The 26,905-nt window shown below is 40.2% G+C and overlaps 1 protein-coding gene across 1 annotated transcript; it reads right to left on the reverse strand.

Moving 5' to 3' along the window:
• Positions 1–1,808: 1,808 nt before the first annotated feature.
• On the reverse strand, positions 1,809–11,814 carry LOC8023068. The gene is made up of 5 exons (XM_029989031.2): positions 11,796–11,814; positions 8,104–8,168; positions 4,642–4,654; positions 2,973–3,016; positions 1,809–2,111 (listed from the first exon to the last, which is right to left on the reverse strand). The coding sequence occupies exons 2-5, from the start codon at positions 8,150–8,152 to the stop codon at positions 1,837–1,839; spliced, it is 381 nt and encodes a 126-aa protein (XP_029844891.2). The 5' UTR covers positions 8,153–8,168; positions 11,796–11,814; the 3' UTR covers positions 1,809–1,836.
• Positions 11,815–26,905: the final 15,091 nt, after the last annotated feature.

The raw sequence follows: 26,905 nt of genomic DNA on the forward strand, positions 1-26,905 counted from the left end.
CCATGCAAAATCGGACACGCCGGGAGTCTCACAACGAAGAGTGAAAGTGTTATGAGCTGGCCACCCGGTTGTCGATGCGAGAGCAGACACGCCGGGAGCCTCAAGACCGCGAACGGTGTGAGCTGGGCGCCCGGGTGTCAAAGCGAACGCCGACACGCCGGGAGTCTCATGACGGAAAGTGTTGTGAGCAGGCCGCCCGGTTGTCGATGGGAGAGCAGACACGCCGGGAGTCTCAAGACCGCGAACGGTGTGAGCTGGGCGCCCGGGTGTCCATGCAAAATCGGACACGCCGGGAGTCTCACAACGAAGAGTGAAAGTGTTATGAGCTGGCCGCCCGGTTGTCGATGCGAGAGCAGACACGCCGGGAGCCTCAAGACCGCGAACGGTGTGAGCTGGGCGCCCGGGTGTCAAAGCGAACGCCGACACGCCGGGAGTCTCATGACGGAAAGTGTTGTGAGCTGGCCGCCCGGTTGTCGATGCGAGAGCAGACACGCCGGGAGTCTCAACACCGCGAACGCTGTGAGCTGGGCGCCCGGTGTCCATGCAAAATCGGACACGCCGGGAGTCTCACAACGGAGAGTGTTATCAGGAAGAAAAAGTGGTGGAGGGCCACCGAGGGTCGATAGAAAAGTGTCTGTCCCCTGAGATGGGGATGAAAACGTGGGTGGCTTTGGCGGATGGCGCGTTGTACTTTCTCCGCGTCCGGTGCCGCGGCGTCGGCGATATTGTACAGGCCCTGGAGAGCCCTTACAAACTCAATAAGTGACTCTTCCGGGTGCTGTGTGCGCGCGCGCAGCTCGTCCTTAATCCGCACGCTGTAATCCGGAGGCAGGAACTCCGTTCTAAATCGTGCCTTAAAATCTGACATACTTGTAGATTTAGTTTGTCTTTGCCTCCACAGTGCTGCACTGTCTGTCAGTGCAACCGGCAAAAGGCGGGTGAGGATGGTTTCGTCGTCAATTCCCGACGCAGCTTGGTAGTCCCGCAGTTCCGAGACGAACATCGCGACTGACTTTCTATCTGCGTACCCCGAAAAAACCGGAACGCTAAGCGAGAGCCTTAGGAAGTCCCTGGGGGGCATGCTTCCAGCAGGAGTGGGGCTTGAGCGCAACATCTGCTCTCGTTGTATGTTAAGAAGCATGGTCATGGCCTCTCTTAGTTCTGCTGGACCACCCTCTAATGATGCGCCTGCCGGGACTGAGACTGCAGGCTTAGCGTCTGGTTTTATGTCGCTGGCGGCGTTATCCGGGAGTGCACCGAGCGTCAAAAGGTCGTCCTCACTCACGTTTCTGTCAGCGTCCTCTGTAGACGGCATCGTGTTGTAGTGGAGACGTCCGCAGGTGGATGAACTTAGGCTTGCAAAGAAACGCCCCCTCAACTGTGGGCAAACTCAGGAACGCAAAATTGACTATATAAAACGTAAGAAGGAACCCAGTTTGCTGTCATCCTTTCAGACGAGCAGCATATCACGTCTGGGCGCCAGTGTGGGATTTCCCTTGCTGCTACCCGTCTCATAGAATGACACAGCACACCGGTTCAACAACACGTAAACATTTAATGAGCGCTATCGCCTGCGCCGCGATCCCAACAGCCCCCGCGCATCCGCTGCGACGGCCTTTTATCAGCGGCGGAGCGCCGCTCGCGTGGCCAGTTGCCCTTGGCCCCCTCGTGGTCAAGATGACCACATATGATTACCGGAGGGGCAACCTGGGCCAACCGCTTGGAATCGCCAGGTTGCCCACAAACTTTTCTTCGACTTTAAGACTTTTTCTAATTCAGTATATATAACACTACTCAACACACATTACTAAGATTTCTGACAACAAGAATGTGCCTTTATTCACTGTGTTTGGTGATAAACGCATGTGCAATCAGCTGTCCGAACTTGTCGGCCTTGTTCTTTGAGCTACGGAGTTTCTCCTGTGTTCCGTATTCCGACCCGTCATCGTCCGCTTCGCTGAAGCCCCTCAATGGTAGGTCCCTCCTGGCAGCTGGAAATGATTTGGACTCCTTTTCTTGCTCTTCACTTTCTGGGGCATATCTTGCACGTTCGAAGTCTCCGTGGTTGCCCAAGGTGTTGCCCATTTCGTTATTCGAGGATTGCACGATATCTGTACCGGACGCGTCAATACGGTTAGGTTAGAGAATGATCGGGGATTGAATATGATAGCACACCCCAGCGCGGGTCACGTATATCGAAAACTTCAGCCGCATAATCCATGGAACGCTGTGTTCAACCCCCATCCATTCCAATTTTGAACTGGAAGAGCGTCGGAGCGGCGTGCGCTTTTGTATCACTACTGCGTGATGCACATTAAGAACCCAATGCTAGCAGTCGTACTGCACTGGTAAAAGTTCTTATCTACAGCTCCAAGCAGTGGCAACACACCTGAAATGCTGAATTACCTCACCTTGTCCAAGCAAAAACGACTACTTCTTTTTTGTACATACCTAGATGATTTGAACTGATAGAGGTAGGGAATTGATGTTAATCCGATAAACGATAATTTCTTAATTTATGGACTTACGCATTACACCAAATATTGTATTTTAAAAGTGTAGTTTACATTAGAAAGATCAGTTTATAAGTAACCTGTGTAAAATAAAAATCTGTAATCAAACACAATCAATGTATTTCTCATAGCTAAGACATTTAGACTATTTTTGAGTCAAAATAATTAAAAAAATCAAAACAGAACAAAAAACAGCGTTCTCTCTGTCTCATCCTTCATCCAGTCCGTTGTCTTTTCGCGCTGTTTTTATTTTTTAAGTATGTCGAACCAACTCGCCCAAGCTTCAGCCTTCGCAACATTTGTATCAAAATAATAATGAGAACGCTCCGTTGAGATTTGAAGGAGGCTTGTGAGCTGTGGAACTAAAATGCGGTTAAGCGCAATAGACGATGTTCTTCTCGCTTTCCAGCTCCCCCAGATAAATATAGTATTAGTCATATTTGCAAAAATGGCACCTACCCTGTGAGGGATCACTGTCAGCACCTATATGTTTTGACTGAACTCTTTAAAAGAAAAAAAGGAAAAGTTCTATTTTAAAGCCATTTTACACTTTTGCAGAGTCCACTTGAAAACTATTTAGTGGTTTTGTTTAGAAGCCATTGTCACCACGAGTAATAAGAATAGTCAACAGCGCAGTTTTAAATGGTGCCATCTGTACCCTTTAAGTGATGTCGGTTTCCATGCAAAGTCCTAGTTTCTTAGAAATATTAGTTACAACCACCTAAACACTGAAGTTTTAAGTAAATTGGTTTCATGCGCTTCAATGGAAGCACTGTGACATCCGACTGAGCTCTTTACTATATCCTTAGACCTTTTCGTTCATGTTGTAAATTTTGCTCGAATCTTCATCCGGTTTTTAGCAATGAGGTAGTGTTCCGTTCGTTTTAATGAGAGTTGCGTTAACGTGCTGAAAATAATGGTTGTGCGGTTTCATTACTTCTTATACGCAAACACCAGATGTAAGATTTCAATAAAATATACAGTATAAATTGATCGCATTGGTGTTGACAATATGATTAAGCAATAATTTCGGATGCTCTAAACCGTACTTCAAATACTCTACGACTTCTTTTAGTGTGGTTTGGCTGTCAATATACTTTCGCGTTTTTTTATTGTAATTACAGTGAGGTAACTAGCACCACAGATCATTTTTGTACACCTTTGTTGTCCATTTATCAAGTAGAACGAAAAATACGTTTGTATATCTCGCCCTCTCATATCAGCAAATCAAACATATTATTAGTGAAATGCAACCAGTACAAGCTCATTACGGCCACACAACTATCCCACTCACCGGTTCGTTTTTTTTTTTTGTATACACAGTCACAATATCAGCGATACGAGTGTGTAGTTACAACGCACTGCTTTGCAAAGACACCAAGAGCGATGCATTTGATGCAGGAAAACAGATTATGGCAGCTTTGATTCGTTTCTATTTTCGCTTTTAGTAAGCACCGTGATATGGCATTTTGATTGAGTTTTAGACGATTTTTTGCATTTGAAAATCCTCGTTTCTAACTATTACATTTTATGAACGCAACCACGACTACATAAAAATTTAAGAAAAAACTCGTATTACACGCCATTGAATTTGAAATGACAGTAAGACTTATATCACACCACACTCCTTGTACACAAAACTCAAATTAAGTGCTGCAGGTTTTCGCCCAAGCTCCAGTTCGCTTCAATATCTCTTGTTAACTATTTACGTTCTACATCATGCAGCTCTCTTTGTGTGGTACCCTGCGCAATGTTTCAACACTATCCTATTTGAAACAACAAGAACACCTTTTAATTTAACTTTTTATGTATCGTGAGGTTTCCATAACAATGAGCTTGCAATTTCGACGCGCTTAATGATTAAACAGACTTGCTAATTCTGGTAGTAACATAATTTGTTTTTCTACTGATTGTTTCTACTGTGTCGCGTTTCTGGGTATTCAAAATAAATATACTTCAATTGAAACAAAAGCAAGATTTTCAGAAAAAAACTTCGCCCTATTACATTTCCGTAAATTCTTGCCTTTGTACGAACCGACGATAGACTCCTTTGTTGCATAGTCGTGTCTTTATGAAGAGTGCACGTTCTAAGGTGTTAATAAAAAAATAGGTCAGGATGAATACTCACGTGTTCACACAACCTGAAGAATGCCAGTAAAAAAGATAGGATTAGGGCATTTTGAAAATGCGATATATTTGATTGAAGATGGCACTTATATCTTTAAAAAATCACAATATAAAAGATTTATCATCCATTCTCGGTAGAATACACATGTTGTTAATGGTAATAAGAGGCGTTGTCTCCTAATGTTTAGAGTTCGTAGCGTTATAGTAAAGCTCAATCAATATGCCAGATAGACATTATGTTATAAGACAACTATTACATTATTCCAACACGTCAACGTTGGAAATGTATTTTAAGTGCGATGCTTGTGTTACCACGACTATTATGACAGGAGAAGGGGTGGCGATCATTAAGTGAACCATATATGTGCGATTCTGCGTTTTTGAGCAAACCCTGAAAACGAATCACTCTGGTAAATGTTGCGCTGATTCCGATTTATCCGAAAGGATCTAACATTGAGATTGTTATGAAATTACAAATCTCGTAATTTCAAATTCATCTCGGCAGACCAACAACTCGTTTGTCTAGGGCACTTTTTAATTTTGGTCAACTAACAATAGGGTTGTTTATAAGCTACATTTTTTTTGTGAAAATGGTCAACCTTGGTGTACTCCTCGCTTACGGCGGCAGCCATTGTACGCAAGAGTGCTAAGAGGTACAACAGTGTGAAACTTATGCTCTGTTGTTTTGGCCTCTTAGGGGATGAAAGAAGCAGTTTTCTTATAAATCTCTAAGCCACATTTTCCATTTCGTAATTTCAGTTCACCATTGGAATTTCTCTTTGTGTCTTTTGAGGTTTTTGTAATTTATTTTATTATACATACACATTATCTAAAGTTGCAGGTGACTTGCAATCTTACCTGATATAATGTTACAGCTGAAATTAAGTGAAAGCAGCTTTATGTCTAACCTAATCACTCATAAGGTACAAAGTTTTCAATTTGCACCTACGTAGTTTTGGGTAGTTTACAACACTCGTCGCACTCTTGCTTCCCAGATGAGCTCAAAAACACCATAATCTCTGCTTCTCGTTACCATTTTTGTTTTCTGACGGATATTGCATTCTACAAATGCAGCCACCTGGTCATAGTTCAAGCACCCGGTATGAGACTTATCTTATGAGCATCTGTATTTGCTTTTAATACACTCGCTCTAGCGATCTGATCAGATCGACAGTCGAGCAGTCCGGGACGTACAAAGATGCACACGATGTACATCAATCATTAAAGTTGCATATTCTGACTCAATGCTCTCTTAAATGAAAAATTACCGTTTATGTTCAGCCTTTTCTATGTGTGCCTCAGTTGTTTTTTTAGGCGAAGCCTGTAATATGTAGTGATAGGAAAGGAGGGACAATGAAAATTCCCATAGGCGGACGGAGTAACATTTATGACAAAAAAGAACGAATTAAAAGTACAAAAAGCTAAAAACTTGAAAAACAAGTTATCAGTTCAATAATTTTGGTATCATATACATTCCAATATTTTGTTATAATTAGAATGTAGATATATTGTTACCTTAGACTGAGTTGTTGTACAAAGAGCTCCGTTAATTTGTTGTCTAAGGTAAACAAAAGTGAACATAAAATGTGGTTAATGCATAAATGGGTTGTATTTCCAAACTGGTATATTGGAAAGAAACAAATTAGATGAAAGTAGTGTGTTCTTAATACACTTTTTTGACTTGATGAATAGTAGGGCATATATACAGGGTGCTCGGTTTAAATTCAAACAGATTTCGATATAAAAGGGCTTGAAACTTAGGCAAATGTGATCTTCACCGTGTATTTATCACGTTTGGCAAACATAGATACGGGGGTAATCGTCATGTTAAGTTGGATAATACGCTCAAATCTGCAAATAATCTTCTTAAATATCATAATTAGGGATCATGTTAGAATTTAATTATCGACGGTGATAACTATTACTGGCCAGAACAATTTAAAACAACCGAAAAACAGGAGGTTTTTTTTTAGATATTAATTGTTCTATAGCTGCGATTTTTTTCATTATTAGACAATTGCACTCGAACCGAGTGGAGCTAGCCCTTCCCACAATCACGCGTGAAAGGGTGACGTAGGTATTTCAATCATGTCATCATTAATTGGTGCAGTGTCGGCAAGGCTTGCGGCGCTCTCTTGGGGCGCAATTTTTATATTGTAGGAGAAAATAAAAAAAATGATTGAATATTAGCCATAACACCACTACCTTTTCGGAAAAGCCTTAAATTGCTGTGGCTTCTAATAGACATTTCCGCGAATACGGCTATTCCAAAATGCCTCTATAATTTAAAGTTAAACGGCCATTCAGATATTATTCATTTAGTGCAAGATTGCAATGAAAACCATATGTTTCCTTTTACTAATGAAAGAGCTAATTACCAAATTTTAGTTCATGACTTTACTTATCGTGATGATTAGGCAAATATAATATGTCTCCCTTGGCGTATAACTCACCAACGCCGACCGCATTAGTGTATCTTTCACGGCGGTTCAAAACATATGCGTTAAGTCTACATAAACACCCTATATACTATGATTTTTTTTTGTGTACGTTTTCTGTGTGTAGTGCAAGTTTGTAATGAAAACCATATGTTTCCATTGACTTATGAAAAAGCGAATTACCAAATTTTAGTTCGTGATTTCACTTAGCGTGATGATTAGGCAAATATAATGTCTGCCTTGGCGTGTAACTCACCAACGTGGACCGCATTGTGTATCTTTCACGGCGGTTTGAAACATATGCGGTAAGTCTACAAAAACACCTTACATATTATGACTTTTCGTGTACTTCCAAGGTATTTTGAAAATATTTATAAGCGGAGACATTAACGTTACTCTCTCACTCTATATATAAATAGTCTGCATGCGATTATCTCTCTTTATCTAGACATGTATTGGGGAAGTTCAGAACGTTCAAAACAGCCTAGTATTGCCTTGCGTGCGCTTACTAAGCTTGCCCTCTTTTAAAGGGGCTTTCTTGATTGCTGTCTGAACTGGGCGTAACTTCGCTGAATACCAAGCGAATATTGTTCCTCCAAATTTTAGGCTTGATGCAAATTCCAAGCAATTCATGCGCCTCACTTATCAACTTTTTGTTTTAGTGCTTATATAGTGCATATATGCAGATATAATCGTCCCAATCGAATACGACTAGTACAAGCATGCCGTGGTTTATTATTTATGCATACTGTGGAGTGTGTTGCGAACCGGTAACAGCAGGAGAGGCTGAACATACACCGTCATTCGGCGACATCAGAACAATTTTTATGTGTGTACCGAGTGGTCTGGTGATGCCATTTCTCACTAGGAGTAGAAACAAAACATACGGCTTGTATGCTCAAACTACATGCTTCGTGATTTGCTCCTTGGCACTCTTATAGTCTAATAAGGCGCTGCGTTGCTTAGGATGTCCCTCACTATAAACATAAAAAAATTAACTTTAGAGTTTATACATTCATACTTACATGCCCACGCTCCTAATAAGAGCAGTATGAGTGGCTTGCTGGTTTGCATAATAGAAGTGCTGTAGCTGGAAGACCAAGACAAAATAATCATCATTGCGTTGTACATTCCTATCACTCATTACATATGTTTGACTTTCAGCAATTATAGACCCTAATTTAGGCACCAAATATAGAATGAGGCTTGTGCATGATAGAACAAGGCGTCAACATTGAAAATTCCAACACTCGAAATGAAACAAATCAAATTCGTGTTCTAGTATAGGAAATAATAATTTGTGCGTATATATGGTAGATCTTCAAAAAATTGGTTTTAAATAGTTATTACGCTTAGATCAACAAATAAAAATCAATACTAACTAAAATTAAAACAAAACAACAAATCAAAATCAACAAATCGAAAGTAAGTGCCTGCAAGCAGGTGCTTAGCCATTGTGCCCTGTGTCACTGCTCTTACTCTCTCGTGGAACATTGCTGAAAGCTTTGCTTTCTTGTCTATACCCGTACAGTCAAGATAGTAGAAATATTTTTTTTTACTTCCTTAACAATATGCGTACCATCTAAATTAGAGGTTAGTTCCACAAAACAAGACTTCCAATTTACATATTTAGAGTGCGATTATATAGTATTATTTTTATACAATTGTTATTACATTACTTGCAATTTTTTCACTATGTAACGCGTATTAAGAAAAGACGAGGGTTCTGAGACAAATTAAAATGGTCTAAGGAATATATATTCAAATGAGGTTTTAGTTGTCAACCTTTTAAAGGGAACCCGGATAAAGTTTAACTAACCATACCGTTTCTAAGTGGCCTCATTAGAAGATGTAATCTTGTTTCCCAGAAATGTATTTATGATTTGATATACAAATACGTGAGACAAGAGCGACCAACACAAACACCTTTAGAAGAAAATAATCTACAAATCAATTAGCTTGAATATCTGTGAAACATAATAACACTAGTAAAAAAATTGATTATACTTCTCCTCACCCTAGCATTGACTACAACCAAAACTATGGGACGCCACGTCCAACTAGGAGTCAGTCAGAACCACATGGCGTATACCTTCAAAATTCTGATCGCATCTATATACCACGTGGTTTCTGCCCTCTGCTTCGACTTTGTGGTCTGTTGTTTTGACAGTACGTTTCGCACGGTGATAACTCTTTGCCTTGGAGGGTATATACCAGGGATCTGAAACTCCTTCGAGTGTGGCGACAAGACAGCCAACCTCAGAAGGGACGAGGTCCAGCAGAGGAGGGGGCCAACATTTGCTATTTTGGGACAAACAGGTAAACAACAAAGAACATTGGTGTTTCACGTGTCAAAGCAGCTGACTGTTTCAGCAACACCCCGGAGTTTTTTGGTTTTTTTTTACAAGGAACTTTATGCTTATTGTAAGCACATCGTTTTGCCGTTTCTAGCGCTTATTTGCACACGCGACTACTTTGGGCCCACACCTCATGTTATAAAAAGATTTAAAACGCTACCATAATAGAGTACACTGGCAGTTTTGAATATAATTCAGCAGTCAAACTACCCTTGCCCTGTAGCACAATTCTCTAGGATCAACAGGTATAAAAACATGTCTTCACGCGTGAGTTTTTTTTTTAAAGTTTTATATAGGCATCTTAGCAAAATACTTTCTTATTAAAGGTATTCTCTGACAGCTAGAAACCCGAGCTCATAGCTTTTTCTTTGGCAGTTGCTCCTGCTGTGAAAAAGTTTACGCCGCCGAGGTGCCTTCTTGAGCAAAGAGCTCACACTTGTATACACTACTACTGGTAATGTCATTCCGGTTGATTTACAAGGAAAAGGGCTGAGAAGCAAGTATTTTCACCAAGGAATACATGGTTAAAGAAATAAAAACAAAATAGTGCGAAATGCGTGAAGAGAGCAGACTTCGTTTTTGACGATAATGAATCGAACATATAAAACTACTTTTTATAGCGCATGCGGCGCTCGTAGCATGGCAACGGGTGCTTGCAACCGCGGGATGTTTGCGGGCCGCATCCTAGATTGTCGTGGGCAGAATGCGGCCAGCGGGCCGCGTGTTTGAGACCCCAGGTATTTAGCATCAACGCTTCGAGTATTCCGTTAGTCAGATTTAGCCACCAACACAAATTTGCAATGCCGAACAAGTAATAGTATATTTCATATTTATTATTAAATAGTCAGTAAAATTTGGTGCTTTGGCATATTTTTTATGTGCAGGCAACTATTTGAAGCTTTCATTCTGGAGTCAAAGAAGAAATCTTACGTTTTAAAATTAGACAGCTTAATTCGTTATACACATCTCAACTGATTGCTGCTCTATGTACACTATTACAAATAAAAACGAATTATTGAACAGGCATGCAGCATTAAAACTACCACAACTTGATCATTGTAACCCTAAACAACCTAGCCATAGTAAAACAATTCTGACCACATTGGCAACAGCACTAACTTATATTTATATTAACATTTTTTGAACCCTATCAGCTGTATTCACCAGTCGTGACTAACTAGCGCTGTTTTAAAACTAGTATCGCGTCTAAATAGTAGCGAACTAAGAGCAAAAATCAGCGACTAAGTACCGAGTAGTTCTGCGGTATTCACGAGCGCGAGAGCGGGTGACTATCTAGCCAGAACTAAGAAGCGGAAGTGACGTAAAAAGGTAGGTCACGCATACTCATATTTAAACGCCACTGCGTACCTGGGTATTTATCGTATAAAAACTAAGATTTAAATTTGAATCACGAAAAAAAAAGTTACAATGAGAGCCTAATTGTGTGCGACAGAGTTTTACAAAGGCAAATTCAAAAACAACTCAATGGAGAAACACGGAAGACGCATTGCCAGCGACATAAACAAATATGGAAGCGCCTGGAAATGTGTTTTTTCTCGTCGTCCAGCAGCCTCCTGAAATCTCTTTAGCGGTATCTGTGACCGTTGAACATGGTTATTTACACAATGTTTGCACCTTTAATTCTTTCTAGATGTCTCCCCCAGTGTTCCGAGACAGTAGGGAGTTTTGGTAGACCGCGTTTCCCCCGCCGCTAAGCCCTCCGCAACGAAAAAGCCGCTACTGCGCCTGCGCGCCGATGGCCTTGACTGTAGAGTTCTGAGTATCGTAGCGGGTTGCGGAGAGCGTTGCGGGACGGCGAAAGCGATCCACGAAAACTCCCTAGTGGGTGCTTCGTTAGCGCTGGCGGTCAGCGGTGATACGAGTTGGCCATGGCGCTGAGCCGCTAGTCACCCGCTAAACACCGGCTAAACTATCCCTACCACATGACTAAGATTTGTTAGTCGACTTCTTAGTCGCGCGGAGCGACTAGGCCCTAAACACGACCGGTGAATACCAAGCACTCACTTAGCGGTTACCATCGCTCGCCACGTGATCATTTTAGTCAATGACGTCAGTAGTCAGTGGTTAAACAGCGCTACTCGCGCCCAGTGAATACGGGTGTATACATTTAAAAATTTTGTTAAACTTGGCATGCTTTGTCTACTGAGGTAAGGATGCAACTATAGTCACATAAAACATTAATCAGACATGCTTCATTGCAGCGTCAAAATGTAAGAAAAAAAAATGTCACCCAAATCTTATCGAGCAAAAGCAATCATCAGCATAAATATTAGAAAGAACTAAATTCAGGTGCTGCCCAAATTACGAAGTAAATGTCTAAAACGACGAGACATACGTACATCTGTGTTCTTGATCTATTTTATATACGATATGGCGGTTCTCAGCATAAGCGGTGCACATTAAATGCATCATTTCTTGCGAAATATCGCGGAGACAGTACTGTGTTTTCCCTTGGGAATATCGCATGATGGTTTCAATGGAGCTTCGATATCTTTAGGTCAACTCGAACGAGTGTCATCTTTATGCAGTGATAAGCGACTGATTACACCACTCCACATGAAGCGCTTTAGCTATTCGAGAAGAGAACACTTTTGTGTAATTTCAAACGGAGTTAGGCACTTTGAGCTTCCAATGAATAATGACGCCATAATGTTGTTCTACGGTTACTCACAACTGGAATGGTTTATTATTTTCAAGCTTATTACCTCTAGATACTTTCTTCGGCGCTCTTCTTGGCTAATGCCGCACCTTCACTGGTTCAAGAGCGATAACAGCATGCTCAGTAGGTACTACTTTTCCATTCCAGGAGAGGCCAGTGAATACGGTTGTGCCCTCCAGGGAACTGTTTGTATTTGCCGCAGTAGCCGTGATACGCCAAGGTGATAGATAGTAGGGAGTTTTCGTATAACATTTCCTATTTCCCGCAATGCTCTCCACAACCCACTACGATACCCAGAACTCTACAGTGAAGGCCATCGGCGCGCAGGCGGAGTAGCGACTTCTTCGTTGCGAATGGCTTAGCGGAGGAGGAAACGCGGCCTACGAAAACTCTCTAGTTTAAGGGAACCGTTATTGCACATCTCATACTGCACGATAACCCTTCCGGTACGAACTGAGGTTGTACTACCGCAGAAGACACACATGCGCAGTGCGTACCTAGGTGCACATCGTATCGTATCGGATGAGCCAAAAATGGTTTCCTAAAACTCTCTGATAACTCCAGAGCTTTCACGGTACTGCCACATCTTGAATTGTACTGTTCACTGCACAACGTCACAATTTCGAAAGTGGTTCACGTTCACCGTGTTCAAATATTCAATCAAAGTTTAGTTTCACGTATATAACTTCTAGGTTTTTCAGCGCTGCTGTGTTTCCCTCGAAATAATACCCAGACCTAAATATGCTCGACGATGGGAGTTTACCTTATTGTGCCCTGAATGTTTAAACCCTGTGGGTTTGCCAACTTTATCCCAAAGTCCTCATTGAGGTAAATTCTGACTCTGTAGTCCGCTCCTTGCGCGGCTGCGGCCAGATCCGTCACTTGACTGCCTTTTTTGGGAACCGCTGGACGAGGGACAACACTAACGCATTGAGTCCATTTCCCACGTGTTAATTGACTCAAACGACAACACGCTTTGTTGTTAGACACAAAAAGTCTTGGCGCTGACTCAATTGCCAGTATCACCCGGCCGGTATCCCGCGCTGCCGTAATAGACAGATTCACGAAAAGTCGGAAACCCACAAAAAAAAAAAAAAAAAAAATCCGAGCTTGGTAAAGCCAGGGACTTTGCCGACGAGAGCCCCCGGCCCTCCTTCCGGGCCGGCTTATGTAGCTTGCCGGAATGTGGGCGCGCCCGGGGAGGCCGGTAATAGGTCATCCGAGAACGGGTCGCGTCCACAATCACTTCCAATGGTGCGCCTGCGGCACATTCACCCTACGTGCGCCAGAAAAAGCCTTCCTCTTCGGGGAACACGGCCTCGGTTCCTCGTATCCGGGTAGCCGCCGCCCTTGGTGACGACGACTCCCACGGCCTGCTTAAAGCTAGTCCTACATAGGGATATAGGGAACCCCATGGCTCCAAGAACCCGGATATTATTGCACTGTAGCAGTCGGTGCACCCGCAGTCTCAAAAGCGATTACGGATTTCTGTTATTCATATTTCAACACATTTGCACGTCACGTGAAATAAATTTCAGTTCGTGTTTTTCCTTGGCTAGCTTTTTTAAATATAATATACAATATATACGGTTGTAAATTTTTTCCAACATAGTTATACGGTATTATCTCTATACGAGAGTGGCTTGGTGATCATCACGTAAAACAAAAGTTTTACAAAACTTTTGTTTCCAATAGGTATCTGGAACTTTTATGTTACTTTAGGCTTTCTTGTTATTTCACTTATTTGTCATGTATTTTCTTTTATGTAACCCCCCTACAATAATGCCCCCTGGGCGATGTAGGTATGTGCATAAATAAATAAATAAAAAAACTAAAACGCCGAGATATTTCTTGATTGTTTCCATGCAGCAAACAACCTGTGAGTAATGAGCGTTCCACTGAATAATAACTTCTAAGGAGAAAGATTTGTCTCGCTTTCTTTGATAAGCCGCCACAAAATAAATATGTGTAAGAAAATTTTCACACAACAGTTCACAGCAAGTGCGTGTTCAGGAGAGACAAAACTATTAATCTCAATCAAGCGTTATAAAAGAGTTTTCTTACGAACTTTCGTGAAACTTATGTTCTTAATATAAGTGCAGTTGAATTCATATTATTTGAATTTTATGTAACGTGATTAGCCACTTTTTCTTCGAATATTCAGAACCCTTGCTTCAATAAATAGTATACTAAAACGCGAAAGTATAGTAGTGGTTTACTTCTCATATGTTTATTTTGTACCTAATCCACAGCATATTTTCAGATGAACTTCCGAAAAAAAAACAGAAAAAAACATTTATCACATCACGTTGTAAGACTAGGACGTATTTAATTTTAGAGGGGCGTTACTTATATTCACATTATTTATAGTCTAAAATTTATTATGCTCACTGATAACAGAAACAAACCCAAGAACCACTAAGAACAAAGACACCGCCGAATTGGAACTCGCAGGCACTTTAATTACAGCTAGAAATATTATTTTATTCGTTTGGTGAGGCAAGTATTTGGCAGACCGCCATGAAACTAAAGCTCTTTATGAAAGCCTCAGTAGCAGCTGAGGATTACGTGTTAACACATCCATCGCGCCAGTACATCCACCGAGCCATTGCATCCATCAATGAATGTTATAGCACGCTGGATATACTAGCTCGTTGGATATGTGGAAACGTGTATGGATGTAGCTGCTCGTTGGGTGCACTTGCTCGATGGGCGCAGTTGCTCGATGGATGTAACTGCTCATCCTTCCTGTTACTACGCCTAGCGTGCCATTAAATCCATCGTGACCAGAGACCATGATGGCCGCCATTGGGTTGTTTGTGTTATTCACATTCTTATGCGGAGAGCAATTTCGTTTAATTCTTTTGCAGGGGTTGTGGTGACGTCAGAACGCCGAGCTGTGGCTGCTTCTGAGTGAAAGATAGTGGGTAGATCTCAAGACAGCTTGCTTTGAAATCTACCCATTAATCAAAGCTCGGCGTCTTTCTGACATCACCGCAACCCCTGTGCAAGAAGCAGACGACTTGCTTTTAGCATGGATTCGGGAGCCACAGGTAGCAAACTGTAAGCCCCAGCACTCTAGCATAACATAATTAAATTCTATAAGGCATTCAGATTTTGTTTCTCAGAGCGAAATAAAAGGTGTGATTATTTGTACCGTTCTAATTCTATAATAGAGTTTATAGTTAGCTAATTTTGTTTATATAAGTTTATAGTTAGCTAATTTTGAGAATGAAAAAAGCAGTAACTAAAGTTTGATCATGCGGAAACAACAAACAACGAGCCAACGATGCGTGTTTTACTTCGAAGATGCCGAGGGCCGTAGAAAGTGCATGACGCACAAAGGATCCTTTTACTTGCTTTTGTAGCTTCAATTTAGCATATAACTCTTCAAAATAATGTGAACTATTATGCAGCATAGTTAAGCGAAGAAGTAAACCTGCTTGATTGATGAATGTAATGGCACGCTTTTGGACGAAGCCGCTTGATGGATGCGATGACACGATGGACGTAATGACACGATGGATGTAACTGCATGATGGATGTAATGGCACGTTGGACGAACTGGCCATAAATAGAGATAATGGCACGATGAATGTGCTGCAATATGAATGTACGGGCACGGTGGATGTAACAGCACGGATATGTGCGTAATTGCTCGATGGATGTAATGGCACGATGGATTTGTTGGCCTCAAGCCGCAGTTGAGAGACTCGGAAGGGATTGCCTTCTGGGATACATAAATTATTGGAGCTGCCGCGTCGCGGCTATCCTGTTTTTCAAGTTCCGTACATTTCAGAATGATTCCCGCGTGCTAACTAACCTATTGAGTATTGTCGTACCCCAATTAATGAATTGATGAGATCACATGCCATCAATACATCGCGAGGTTGGAGCTCTAGGAATATTTTACTGGCGTCACTGTGGCCATTTTATTTCATATTCTCCGCCTCGTCACAAGTTAACTTCTCACTGCCTGAAGCGTTCTTGGAAAATATGTCAATTCACATCATGCCAGTTGGGTATATTGGACATGTGACTTTGGTACACGAAAAAGCTCCGTTTTATGATCAAAGCCTCACTCTTCCCATATACGCGCGAGATAAGACTGTTTGCGAACACGTTAAGCTTATTGCTTGGACCTCAGCTAATAAGAAAATAAATTCAGGGTCAACAAATAACAAAATGTCCCTTTGTCTGATCAAATAAATAAATTAATAAATAAATAAATTCACAAAAAAAAATAATTTCCTTCGCAATGTTGAGGTTGAATATAAATATTAGCCTATTATAAAGCATTGCCCCTCAATCAGTCGCCGCGTGTGCTCATCTTCAGTTTTAATTTTCTTCTCCAAGTTGTCCTTACGTGTTTAGTTATCTAAAATTGCGACTTTTTTCTACACTTTTTTATTGTTATTGCAGTAAACATAACAAATTATCAAAAAGGAAAAATATCGAGAATAAAAAAAACGCAAATTGAGGCGATCTTAATAAGAAACTTCTCAAAATAACTTCAAAACTAATAATGAAGTGTGATAACTTCAGAGATAAACAAAATCACGTAGAGGACATAATTAGGGTTATCACTGACTATGTTTCCGCAATAGTATGGATATAAAAATACCCAGCAACAATTAGTGACGTCCTGTTTTTATACTTTGCATGTATGTATGCACGAGTGTACTTTTTTGTTAGGAGCGAACATTTCACCAAAGTGGTGTGTTTTTAGGGCATATTAATTAAAAGCTTAGCTGCTTCATGAAGCACTGCCACACTGCAATGGTGAATTTAAATTGACATCTACGTTTTCAGGTACATGTGTCTTAACTCAGACCCTTAGTTTTCTCGGCTTATGTTGAACGGACTTGTATGTGCACCGAAGTTAAAATGTACTGGGATCCCTGGCTCCAGGTATTTTCTTTTAGTAACCGCGATATCGCTTGACGAAGTGAAAACAAATTAAAACAAAAACACTGCGTTTTATATGATAAGGTAACGTTATTTCCGGGGCGGAACTTCCGAAAGATTACATTATGAATAATTCAGAAAATAAGAAACAGAACAAACAGTATGTTTAATTTCAAAAAATAGGTACACGAACTACAATGTTTATATAGAAATCGTTCAACGGAAACACAAGCGAATATTATAAAAAAATGGCTATTTAGACAGCGCGTTAGCGAAACCTAACTTGGCCACGTTTGGCAATCCAAGGGACCTAGACTGGACCTCTTTGGTTTTGCTACAAATCGATCTAAGCAACTTACCTTAAGTAGTACCTAGCTTAAATATTTCTGTCATCCCAAAATTTGGCTTTTGTCTGATTCACCACAAGAGCACCAAAGAACCATACTGAAGCCAAAGATTTGAGGTGACATCCGAGTGATCGAAGAGTGAAGCCTAACTCCTGCCAATGGTATCTCTTACCATACATGGGTAAAGTACTTTTAAAATGTAATTTTATTACTGTTACAATTACTTTTCTTCAAAAGTAGTTTAACTACAATAACAGTTACTACTACGTAAAAAGTAATTAATTACAATTACAAATTACTTTTAAAAAGTAATACAATTACTTTACAATTACTTATTTCTGAGAGCGACCCGACTTGGGTCATATAACTTTAAACGAGTTGTATAGAACACGACGTATTTGTCTATTCGTTGCCCCAATGTTTAAAGAGGCTTAAGCATCGCTGCATAAATGTCACATATTGTACTTTCCTTTTATGAATTTTGTTAAATTCATGATAGAACTTGACAGTTTGAGGCAATGAAGTACTACGTTCTTACATTATTAATCAATAATAATAAATTTGTTCCTATGCTGGAAGACGCCAGACCGCTAAAGAAAACATTGGGTTGACAGACCTTTGTTAGCCCGGCAAATAAATATGCGACATTTAGTCGTATATTAATATTTTACAACCATTAATATAAAACTAAAATCCACACACGTTAATACGACCGCATTCACATACAGACATCATGGTATTGTAAATTATTTACACTGAGTTGAAATTATAATGGATCAGAAATATACAAGAACCAAATCGGGGCTTCGAGTCAGTGGTGACAATATTCATAGGTGCGAGGTCAGTCTCCAGAATGATTATGCAAATAATATTTGAAGTAAAACCAAAAGGAAATAAACTTGAAAATAATACAAAGATAAAATTATGCGAAAGTACTAAAAAAACGTAATAAAAATGAAAAAAAACTTAATAAACAATTAAAGTTTTCAAGCTCGGCTGAAAGCTTTAGCTCGATTTTTTTTTGTTTCAATATTTTTGCATGTTTATGTTATTGTTTTCTGCTCGCTCCCAGACGGCGCCACACGGCGCCGTTGAAGTAGACTCCAAAGAAGATTGTCTCTCAGTCCGCAGTATAAGCAAAAAAAACAACAAACAACGCACTTTTATTTTTGTTGTGCATGTATGTGCGTGCGTGGCTACGTGTGTGAGTGTGTCACCGAACGCTAGGCCGCTGGCTCAAGTGTAGAGGCTTTTAGGGAGGTTCCGTTGGCTCCACAGCCTTGAAAAAGTAATGGTCATTGTGCCTGAAAATTTGCAATTACTGACGCTAAAAAGTTATTAAATTACGATTACCATTTCTTTTAGCCGAAAGTAATTATTACAATTACAAATTACCAAGATTTTTCCTGAGAACATTTTTGCACTCAGTCATATCTGTTTGAAATGGCGTCAGTTTACTTAGTCTGAAATCTGAACTAAAGACCGTGTTTACTCCAAACTGCCTCGCACATGCCTTCAGGTTGTGAGAGATGTCATGAAAATATGGGTTTACAGCCTTTAGTACAAAAATAGTATTCACCGTCTCCTGAGAGTACGCTTAAATACATGAGTAAATACAGTCCTAGATACTTAAAATATTCAGACCTTTTGACAGAGCTTTTATTTTGCTAGATGTATTCATTTTAGGAAAACCGTCCAGGCTGAAGTTCAGTCGATGTCTATCCCATGGCACCTACAATAATGCTAGCTATCTTGTTAATCAACACTCGCTTCGCGATGTTCTCCCCAGCGTTAGTGGTCCCTTGACGCCAGCCATAGCCGGCAGCTTCGTCGTAGAGTTCGTCTAAGATGTCTTCTTCGGCAGCATTGGCGGTTACAGCTTCTAGCTAGGAGTTCAGCAATTCAAGCTTCTTACGTTCTTCTGTTTCGGAGGTATATTTTCCTTACAAACACTGGCCGACATTCTCAAAAGCCTTGCCAAGGCTGCTTCCACCGGTATTCCTCGCCTAAAGTAAAAAGCACCACATTTGCACTTCCCATTCATGCCCTTACAATTCATTTATAAAAAACTCGTACTCGCTGTTGGTTTATTAATTTCCGAAATGTGTCCTTAGAGAATTCACATAAACTGTACTGCACTAAAGAACTCGTAGTTTTTTGCTTTTTTACAAGAACGCTTATATTTTACATCAATATTCTACCGCTCAGACTCAAGATACCCTGAATAACAAAACCCGTTGCTTTAAAAAGAATATTCTGTTTCTAATGCTCAAGTGAATCTGTGAATAATAAACACATTAATGGACTAAAATGTAACTATCAAACTGAGAAACCTAGGTCAATCATAATAAAATATACATATGAAAGTTTATACTATGCAAATCGACTTTTGTTCTTATGACCTTAACAACAGAATATGGATTTAATTATTGTTTTAAAAGTATATTGACTCTTTTTACGTAGATCTCAAATCGCCAGACCTGAAAAATAGTGCCCCAGTCAAGCCTCTGTGGATTACATATTGTATACAGCTGAATAAACAGCGTAATCAATAAGAAACATATATTATCATAATGTATGTATATGTTAGTTTGCCCTATACATTTTTGAGAACAATAGCTAAGTAGTTTCATACCTTCATCGGCTACATCCTGTGGGATGGGGTTGTCTGCTTTGTCGCTAGGATAACAATATATATATATATATATATATATATATATATATATATATATATATATTTATATGCTGGTTTCTTATATACCATGCTGACAACATATAGACCGACACGCGGGCTTGACGTCACGGAGTTGCGGCGGCGCTGCGATCGCTCAGGAGCTGGTTGGTGTGGGCAGAAGGGCGAGCGTTCTTCATGGCTGTCATAGCATTGCAGTATGCCGCACAGGCGCGCAGCGGTTAATTGCCCCGAAAAATAAAGCAAAAGTAGCGGAATGTGTTTCCACAACTTCTCGGTGGTCTCTGAAAGCGCTGAAGGTAGATAATGTCCGTGCGTCGAAAAGAATGGTCGGCTCGCGCGGACAACCGCTTGTGTGGCAAGCACTTTCTTGAAGGCAAGTGTGGCTTCCATTTCAATCTCCATCCCGAGGCTTGCTTATCAGCAGGGAGACCGACATCTGTTTCAAGTTTACCCACATTTCGTTCCCACGTTGTTCGCGCAAAAAGCACCAACCAAGCGCTGGATAGGTGGCTTGCAACGCCCGTGCTACCAGGCGGAAAGAGATTGGCGGTCAAATGGACAAAACGTTACCTTTGTTTCGTGCCTTGTGGTCATGAGGGCAAGAAAAATGTCGTACTTTGACTGACTGACGATGTGTATATTAAATTAATTAATAAATACACTTCCGCAGACCCACAGCCTGCTGATTCCGCCGGTAGCGTGAAAACCGCCTCGAGAGACTTGTGCGCCTGCACCGTGTCGGCCGTGAACTGTCCCGGCGGAAAAAACTAAATAAACGACGGCGTAAGCCATTGACGTCGGTGAAAAGAACTTCACAATAGGGAGCTCAAATAGTAGGGCATAACGCACGACATACCTTGGAAGAAAATACGACGCAACAATAAACCTAGAAGCGTCTCTACAACGTCAACGACGAGCGCACGCCACGCAACCCCATGGCGAAACACGGAAAGCCTGGCCGCTTCTGCCCACATAGCTTCTCCGCATGCGCGGCCTTCCTGGCTTTTTGGTAAACAGAGAGGTGCCGCGTGTTGGTTTATAGACCGACATAAAAACATAAATGTGTTATGGAATCAAACAATGTGTTTACAGAGCCGCTTCGTCTGCAGAGAACCAAAAGGAGAACACGTGATTATTTACTCAAGTCATTCATATAATTGTTGCCTCAACTCCAGCGCCAACAAAACCTTTCTATGTTATTTCTGGTGGGCCATGTACAACACAAAGTTATAGTTGAATAGTAACAAGGGGAACAAAGGTTTCTGAATGTGCCAATTAGTTTGATATAAATAAAATGATTTGATCTTGCTCACGCAAATTGTACATGCCATTCAAACATTGGTTCAAACTAAGACATTAAAAAAAACTATTGTGAGAAGTATTATATGCAAAACTTCGGCATTTTAAAGCGTTCAGAATGTAGTTTCATTCTTCTTTAATGTACCCTCTCAAGAATTCACAGCATACCAGTTTTAAACACCTTGAGAACCAAATAACCTAAGGCTAATGATTTAATTTGAGCTAGGAAAAAAGACAAGCCTACATATCTTAAGATACAACACATCTCAAGATCAGATCTTCTTTGCCTATATCGGAAAAAAGTTTTCATAAAATATTTTTGTAGGTGCCCGCATGTTCACATGAGCCTAACGCGTTTAAGACATGAATTGCTGATTGTGCAAACTGCTACAAATGATGCAAAGGGACTTGAAATTATATAAAAATCTATTACTCTCATGCATTCGCTGCCAAAGCCAGGGACAGCAGGATATAGAGCTTCATTTTCAAAAAACTGCGTCGTTGAGAAAAGTTTTGCAATTGCGTTTCTGTCTATAAAAATAAGACCGAATAATCGAGTTGTGGTGCCTTACTTCTTCGACATCATAGCAAGCATCATTATATTTTCTAATATTTCTTTCAGATAAATTATTGAAGGTTCATAATTATTGAAAACATGCTTTCCTTTCTATTTTTACAGCTGAAGATGGGGGTCTCCTTCGAAGCAATCATGACCTTATAAAAAACTCCAAGTCATTTTCGAGATATCTTCCAAAGTACATGTTTTTTGCAGAAAACCTATGCAGCAGGCTTATTATGCAGTATTTCTCTGCTGAGTTTGACTTAATTAAACACTAACCTAAAAAAGTGTCCATATTAATATTGAAACAGACACAATAAGAATTGTATAGTGACACAGATGACGGTTCAAAGAGACTTACATATAGTCAACCTCAGAAAAAGTGCTCATTGCCCGCGTTGCCTTTCATTTTATACACAATTATTAGTTCGGAAAAGAACAGCCTGATAAGTTTCCACGAAATGGATTTGTTATCTTTGATATAATATCGAGTGTGTAGCAGCGTATGCCTATATTACCTCGGGTCCACGTGATAAGTATAACTCTTCTGCATGATGTAGAAAAAATCCTGCGGTTCCTAAGCTGAAAAAAAACAAAAAAACACATGCCTTACAAATGCCTCGTGTTTTGCATCTTTACATGTACATAAAATGTGTTTAAGCTTACTTTCGTGAGTCGATAAGGTTTTATATCCGGTGCTTGTATAAGCGTGAAAACTCCCGAAATCAATTTTAAATTTTCTTTTTGGAATTATGCTGGTTAGGCACTTAATAAATGGTCCTCTAGAAATATTTAAAAAAGGAAAATGTCTACACTTGCGAATTTTCATTGGTGAGACTCGTTTTCAGTTCACGGTACGAGTACAACTTTAAGTCGATCGCAAGTGGAGAGCTCGTTTCCACAATCCGGTAGCAATGCGGCGCAATTTATAATCTTTCAATTCACTTAACTAGTTCTATTTCCGAACCTTTATTTAAAACAGGATCAACAAAGCCGGGAAGTTTTTTTTTCTTTTTTTTTAAATAATTACTGATATCTCAAAAAATTCAAGGCATGGCGTATCTGAAATATCTTACTATCACACTGCAGCTAATGATACTGCGGTATTTGCTGATAATAACGCTGAGCAGCGAATCACAAGGCAAAACGCGTAAAGAAATTAAGCCACCTCCCGCATTTTTTCAGCAATCAGCAACAGTAGCCTTGTTATTCACTGCGGAAATAATTGAAATGCCGCCTCACCACCCGCCAAATACACATGCAGTCAGTTTTTGCATCGAATCAATTTATTTTTGACACCGTCAAATCATTTAGGGAAGCAAAAATGCTTGCCGTCCCTCCATCTCAAAGTTAGCCGATGGCACCGCCGACGGCACCGGCGACTTTGTTGACCACGACGGCCTGAGCGACCTTCTTGAAAGCTCCGGTGATCCTCCTCCTCCATTTGCCCCATCCATAAGCGGCAGCTTCTCCGTCGCCTTCGTGCCTGTCCTCTCCGTAGACTTCTTCGGCAACGTCTGCCGCCAGTTCCTTCAGACGAGCATTCAGCGTTTCGAGCTCTTCGCGCTCTTCTTCCGTCTTGGCTGCATATCTTCCCTGTAGCCACTGGCCGACTTTCTCGAGGTCTCTGCCCACGTCCTGCTTCCAGAGGTCTTCCTCACCTGCACGTCAAGGAGGAGCACGATCGCAAATAGTACGTTTTATATTCGCTTCTTGATAAAGCATGATTGTGCACGATAATCACCAACAGCTTAAGAAGAAGAGCTTTATTATTATGACGTATTAGTATTGTTATGTTTACGCTACTTGCTTCGTAATTTGTCCTAAGCCATTCTTACCGGCTGTTCCGGAAATATCTGACAGCTGAACATCAATTCAAATGTTCTGTACTCGCCATGCTCTCCATTTTTATAAGCTGTCAAGGGCTACAACATAACGCTTTTGACTGTTTAATATTCCGCCGCAAAACCTTTATTTAAATTCAGGGCAATGAGCGAGTCTAAAAACCATTTGCTGCAACACGCGAAAATTTTGTATTGAACAGATCGCAACGCAAAGCAGAAAACATACATTTCGGTCGCAGCACTGATCTCGACTTGCAAAGGACACTAAAACATCTAAGGACGTAGAAGGTCGGTTATCGAATGAGACTGGCTGTTTTCGAATAAATTATATATAAATTTATATCTCAAACCCCTGCCTTAAAAATCTTCTGTTTCTAATTCGTTCTACGTGGCGTTCTCGTAAGTTTGAGAACCTTCTCGTCCGATCCAGTTACGAATGTTCTACGAGCCGAACGTTCTAGGCCGAATGTTCCAGAAGCCCACACGTGAACAAAAGGAGCTTCCCGTGGCATGCCGGAGCCAGTGTCGCCCCAGCGCTCGATCCTGCGGTTTCGCCGGCTCCGACGCCCGCGACGCTCTGTTATTATAGTTTGTACCCTTTGATTTTTATCACAAGTTCGCCATATTAAACATTTATTTCTTCCCGTTTATTTATTGTTTTTTGGTCACCACCCCTGACAATATCTATGATACATATAATATACTGAACCAAAACATTATTCAGCAGGTAGCTAAACAATTTGCACTTCTTTCTTTTTTTGCCTACTGTTGAATTATTTATATAGTCTTCAAAGCTGGCTTGATTGTAAGTTTCAAAATGGTAAGAAATGCAATAATGACACAAGCACACAAGCAATGAACTAATCTTGTTCGCGACTTCCATACACGATTGGGCTAGAGAATATTTTATATTCAATAAATAAACAATAAACAAAAAATAACAAAGCGTATGTTGTTGATTAGTTTTGTTTAAAGTTAACATTGAAGCATTATGCTCCTTACAAATATGACCATTTTAATTTCTATTACTACAGTCCTTTTCGAGTGTACGATACACTTTGCCTTGTAAATATGCCTTAATAAACCTAGCTCAACAATATCAGTTTATTTTGCTTAAAATTTAGAAATAAAAGAAGTTGTGTACTGCACATTTTTAGATGAATTAAAGTAAGTAATAACACCTCGATCGAGTCATAACTTTGATAAATAATTCTGGCACTCGAAGGTAAAACAAATCAAAAGAATTACGTATATACAGAATGTTTATTTTTAATCTCGACGGACTAGTTTAGAAAAGTGAAAGCTACAATAGAGCTCTTCTAAGCAAGGGAGTTTTACGGTCAGACGGACATAATACGCAGGGATAATCGTCACGATATTTCTAATATTAAAGTAAAGTTTCTTAATTAACTTTCTAATTATTCCGAGTGAATCATATTTTGCAAATTACAAGCTACTTGCGTGATCGTCGCAATTCTGTTCGTGTCAATGGCATCTTTTCTGTACAGTTTATTTCAACGTCTGGCTTGCCGCAGGGCTCAACTCCTGGCCCGCTTTTGTTCCTGTTGTTTGTAAATGACATTGCTTATTGTGTCAGCAATGCTAACATCCTTCTGTTTGCTGACAATGTTAAGTTATTTCTAAGTGTGAAGTCACTATCTGGCTGTTCTGTTCTCCAAGCAGATCTAAGTCGTGTTTATAGATGTTGTTTAGAAAACAGCTTGTTCCTTAACCCCTTGAAATCCAAATCAATGGTATTATCTAGGAAGCGTGATGTTATTTGTTTTGAATATTACCTGGATGGCGTATTAGTTCCTTCTCTCTCCTTTATCAGGGACCTTGGAGTGTATATTGACAGCTCACCTTCTTTCAACAATCATGTCTCCGCTACCGTAAATGCAGCGTGGAGGACGTTAGGAATGATTTCAAGAATTTTTTGTCAATTTTCAACTCACCGTTGCTTGCTACTCTTATTTAAGTCTCTAGTTCGATCACGACTGGAATTTGCCTCAGTCATTTGGAATTCATTGACTCTGTCGCAAGAGCTGGCTATTAAAAATGTGCAAAAACAAATAAAAAGAATTTTATATCACTGCTACATTAGAAGGAGATGTTTTTATCACTACGAAACTTTGCTTCGTAAATTTTCGCTGCATAAATTGGCCTTGAGAATGCAGTACAGAGATTTCTAATCCTTCACATAGCTGTTCATGACAGTGTAAACTCGACGGCTTTATTACAAACTATTGAGTTTCGTGTTCCCGCTCGCCCGAGTCGAAACTTTTCAACTTTTTATCCACCTTGCATGTCCGCTGTAAACCCATTGTCAAGGCTACAAATTGCTTTTGATTCAAAGAAATTTAACCACGACATCTTTTTATAAACCCAGGAGTTTATGTTAAATATTCGTGACTGGATGTTTGTGATTAATCAATAATCGATTTTTGCATTACGATAATGTTGCATGACTTTTATTAATACAACTTTCTTGTTTCCTATATTTTTAGGTTTTACTCTATGTATGTTTAGTGCACCACACTGTAAACCGAGAGGTTGTTTGTGGACACGAGAAAAATAAAACAATTTATTATTATTATTATTATTATTATTTATTTATAAATTTCCTAAGCGTCATTGAGAATCACGAAATGAGTATATTTGAATAGACTGAGCACGCGAGAAGAGCAGTAGTGTGATAAGGTTACCATTCGTGCCAGGACATAAGGCTGGGGTTAAGGTAAAAGTCGGAAAAGCCGTGTGGGCGTGTTATCGCACCAGTAGCCCTGCTCCTGCTCCACGAGTGGTAACAGTAGCGCTACACGATGCTTTCCACGTGCTCCAAGTCTTTCCAATATAGATTGATTTGTGGGTTTTAGATGATACTGACCAAGGTTCTGATCAAACCATGTGTTTAATTTTAACACTTAAGCGGTAATTGCAATATTTTAGTTAATTAGCCGACTGATTCTTGCAATAAAACCCTATACTGTCCCCTGGCCGTATACCTCACCTGCGCAAACAGAATAAATAATGAAAGAATCACGTATCTATAAGAACGGCTCATTTGAAGCTAAACAAACTTATGCAAAAAGTGAAATCTACAATAATGCGGTTTGTGCAGCTGGCTCTTGCAATCAG

Source organism: Ixodes scapularis, unplaced genomic scaffold (genome assembly GCF_016920785.2).
Source record: "Ixodes scapularis isolate PalLabHiFi unplaced genomic scaffold, ASM1692078v2 PGA_scaffold5__190_contigs__length_132052651, whole genome shotgun sequence".
In the NCBI taxonomy this organism is placed as follows: domain Eukaryota; kingdom Metazoa; phylum Arthropoda; class Arachnida; order Ixodida; family Ixodidae; genus Ixodes; species Ixodes scapularis.

What these genes read in the sequence shown, in the direction of transcription:
- LOC8023068 (XM_029989031.2), bottom strand. Translation starts at nt 8,152, where the DNA reads ATGCAAACCAGCAAGCCACTCATACTGCTCTTATTAGGAGCGTGGGCA. An exon ending in TGACAGTGATCCCTCACAGG is followed by an intron (nt 2,112 to 2,972) that starts GTAGGTGCCATT and finishes CGTCCGGTACAG; the next exon opens with ATATCGTGCAATCCTCGAAT.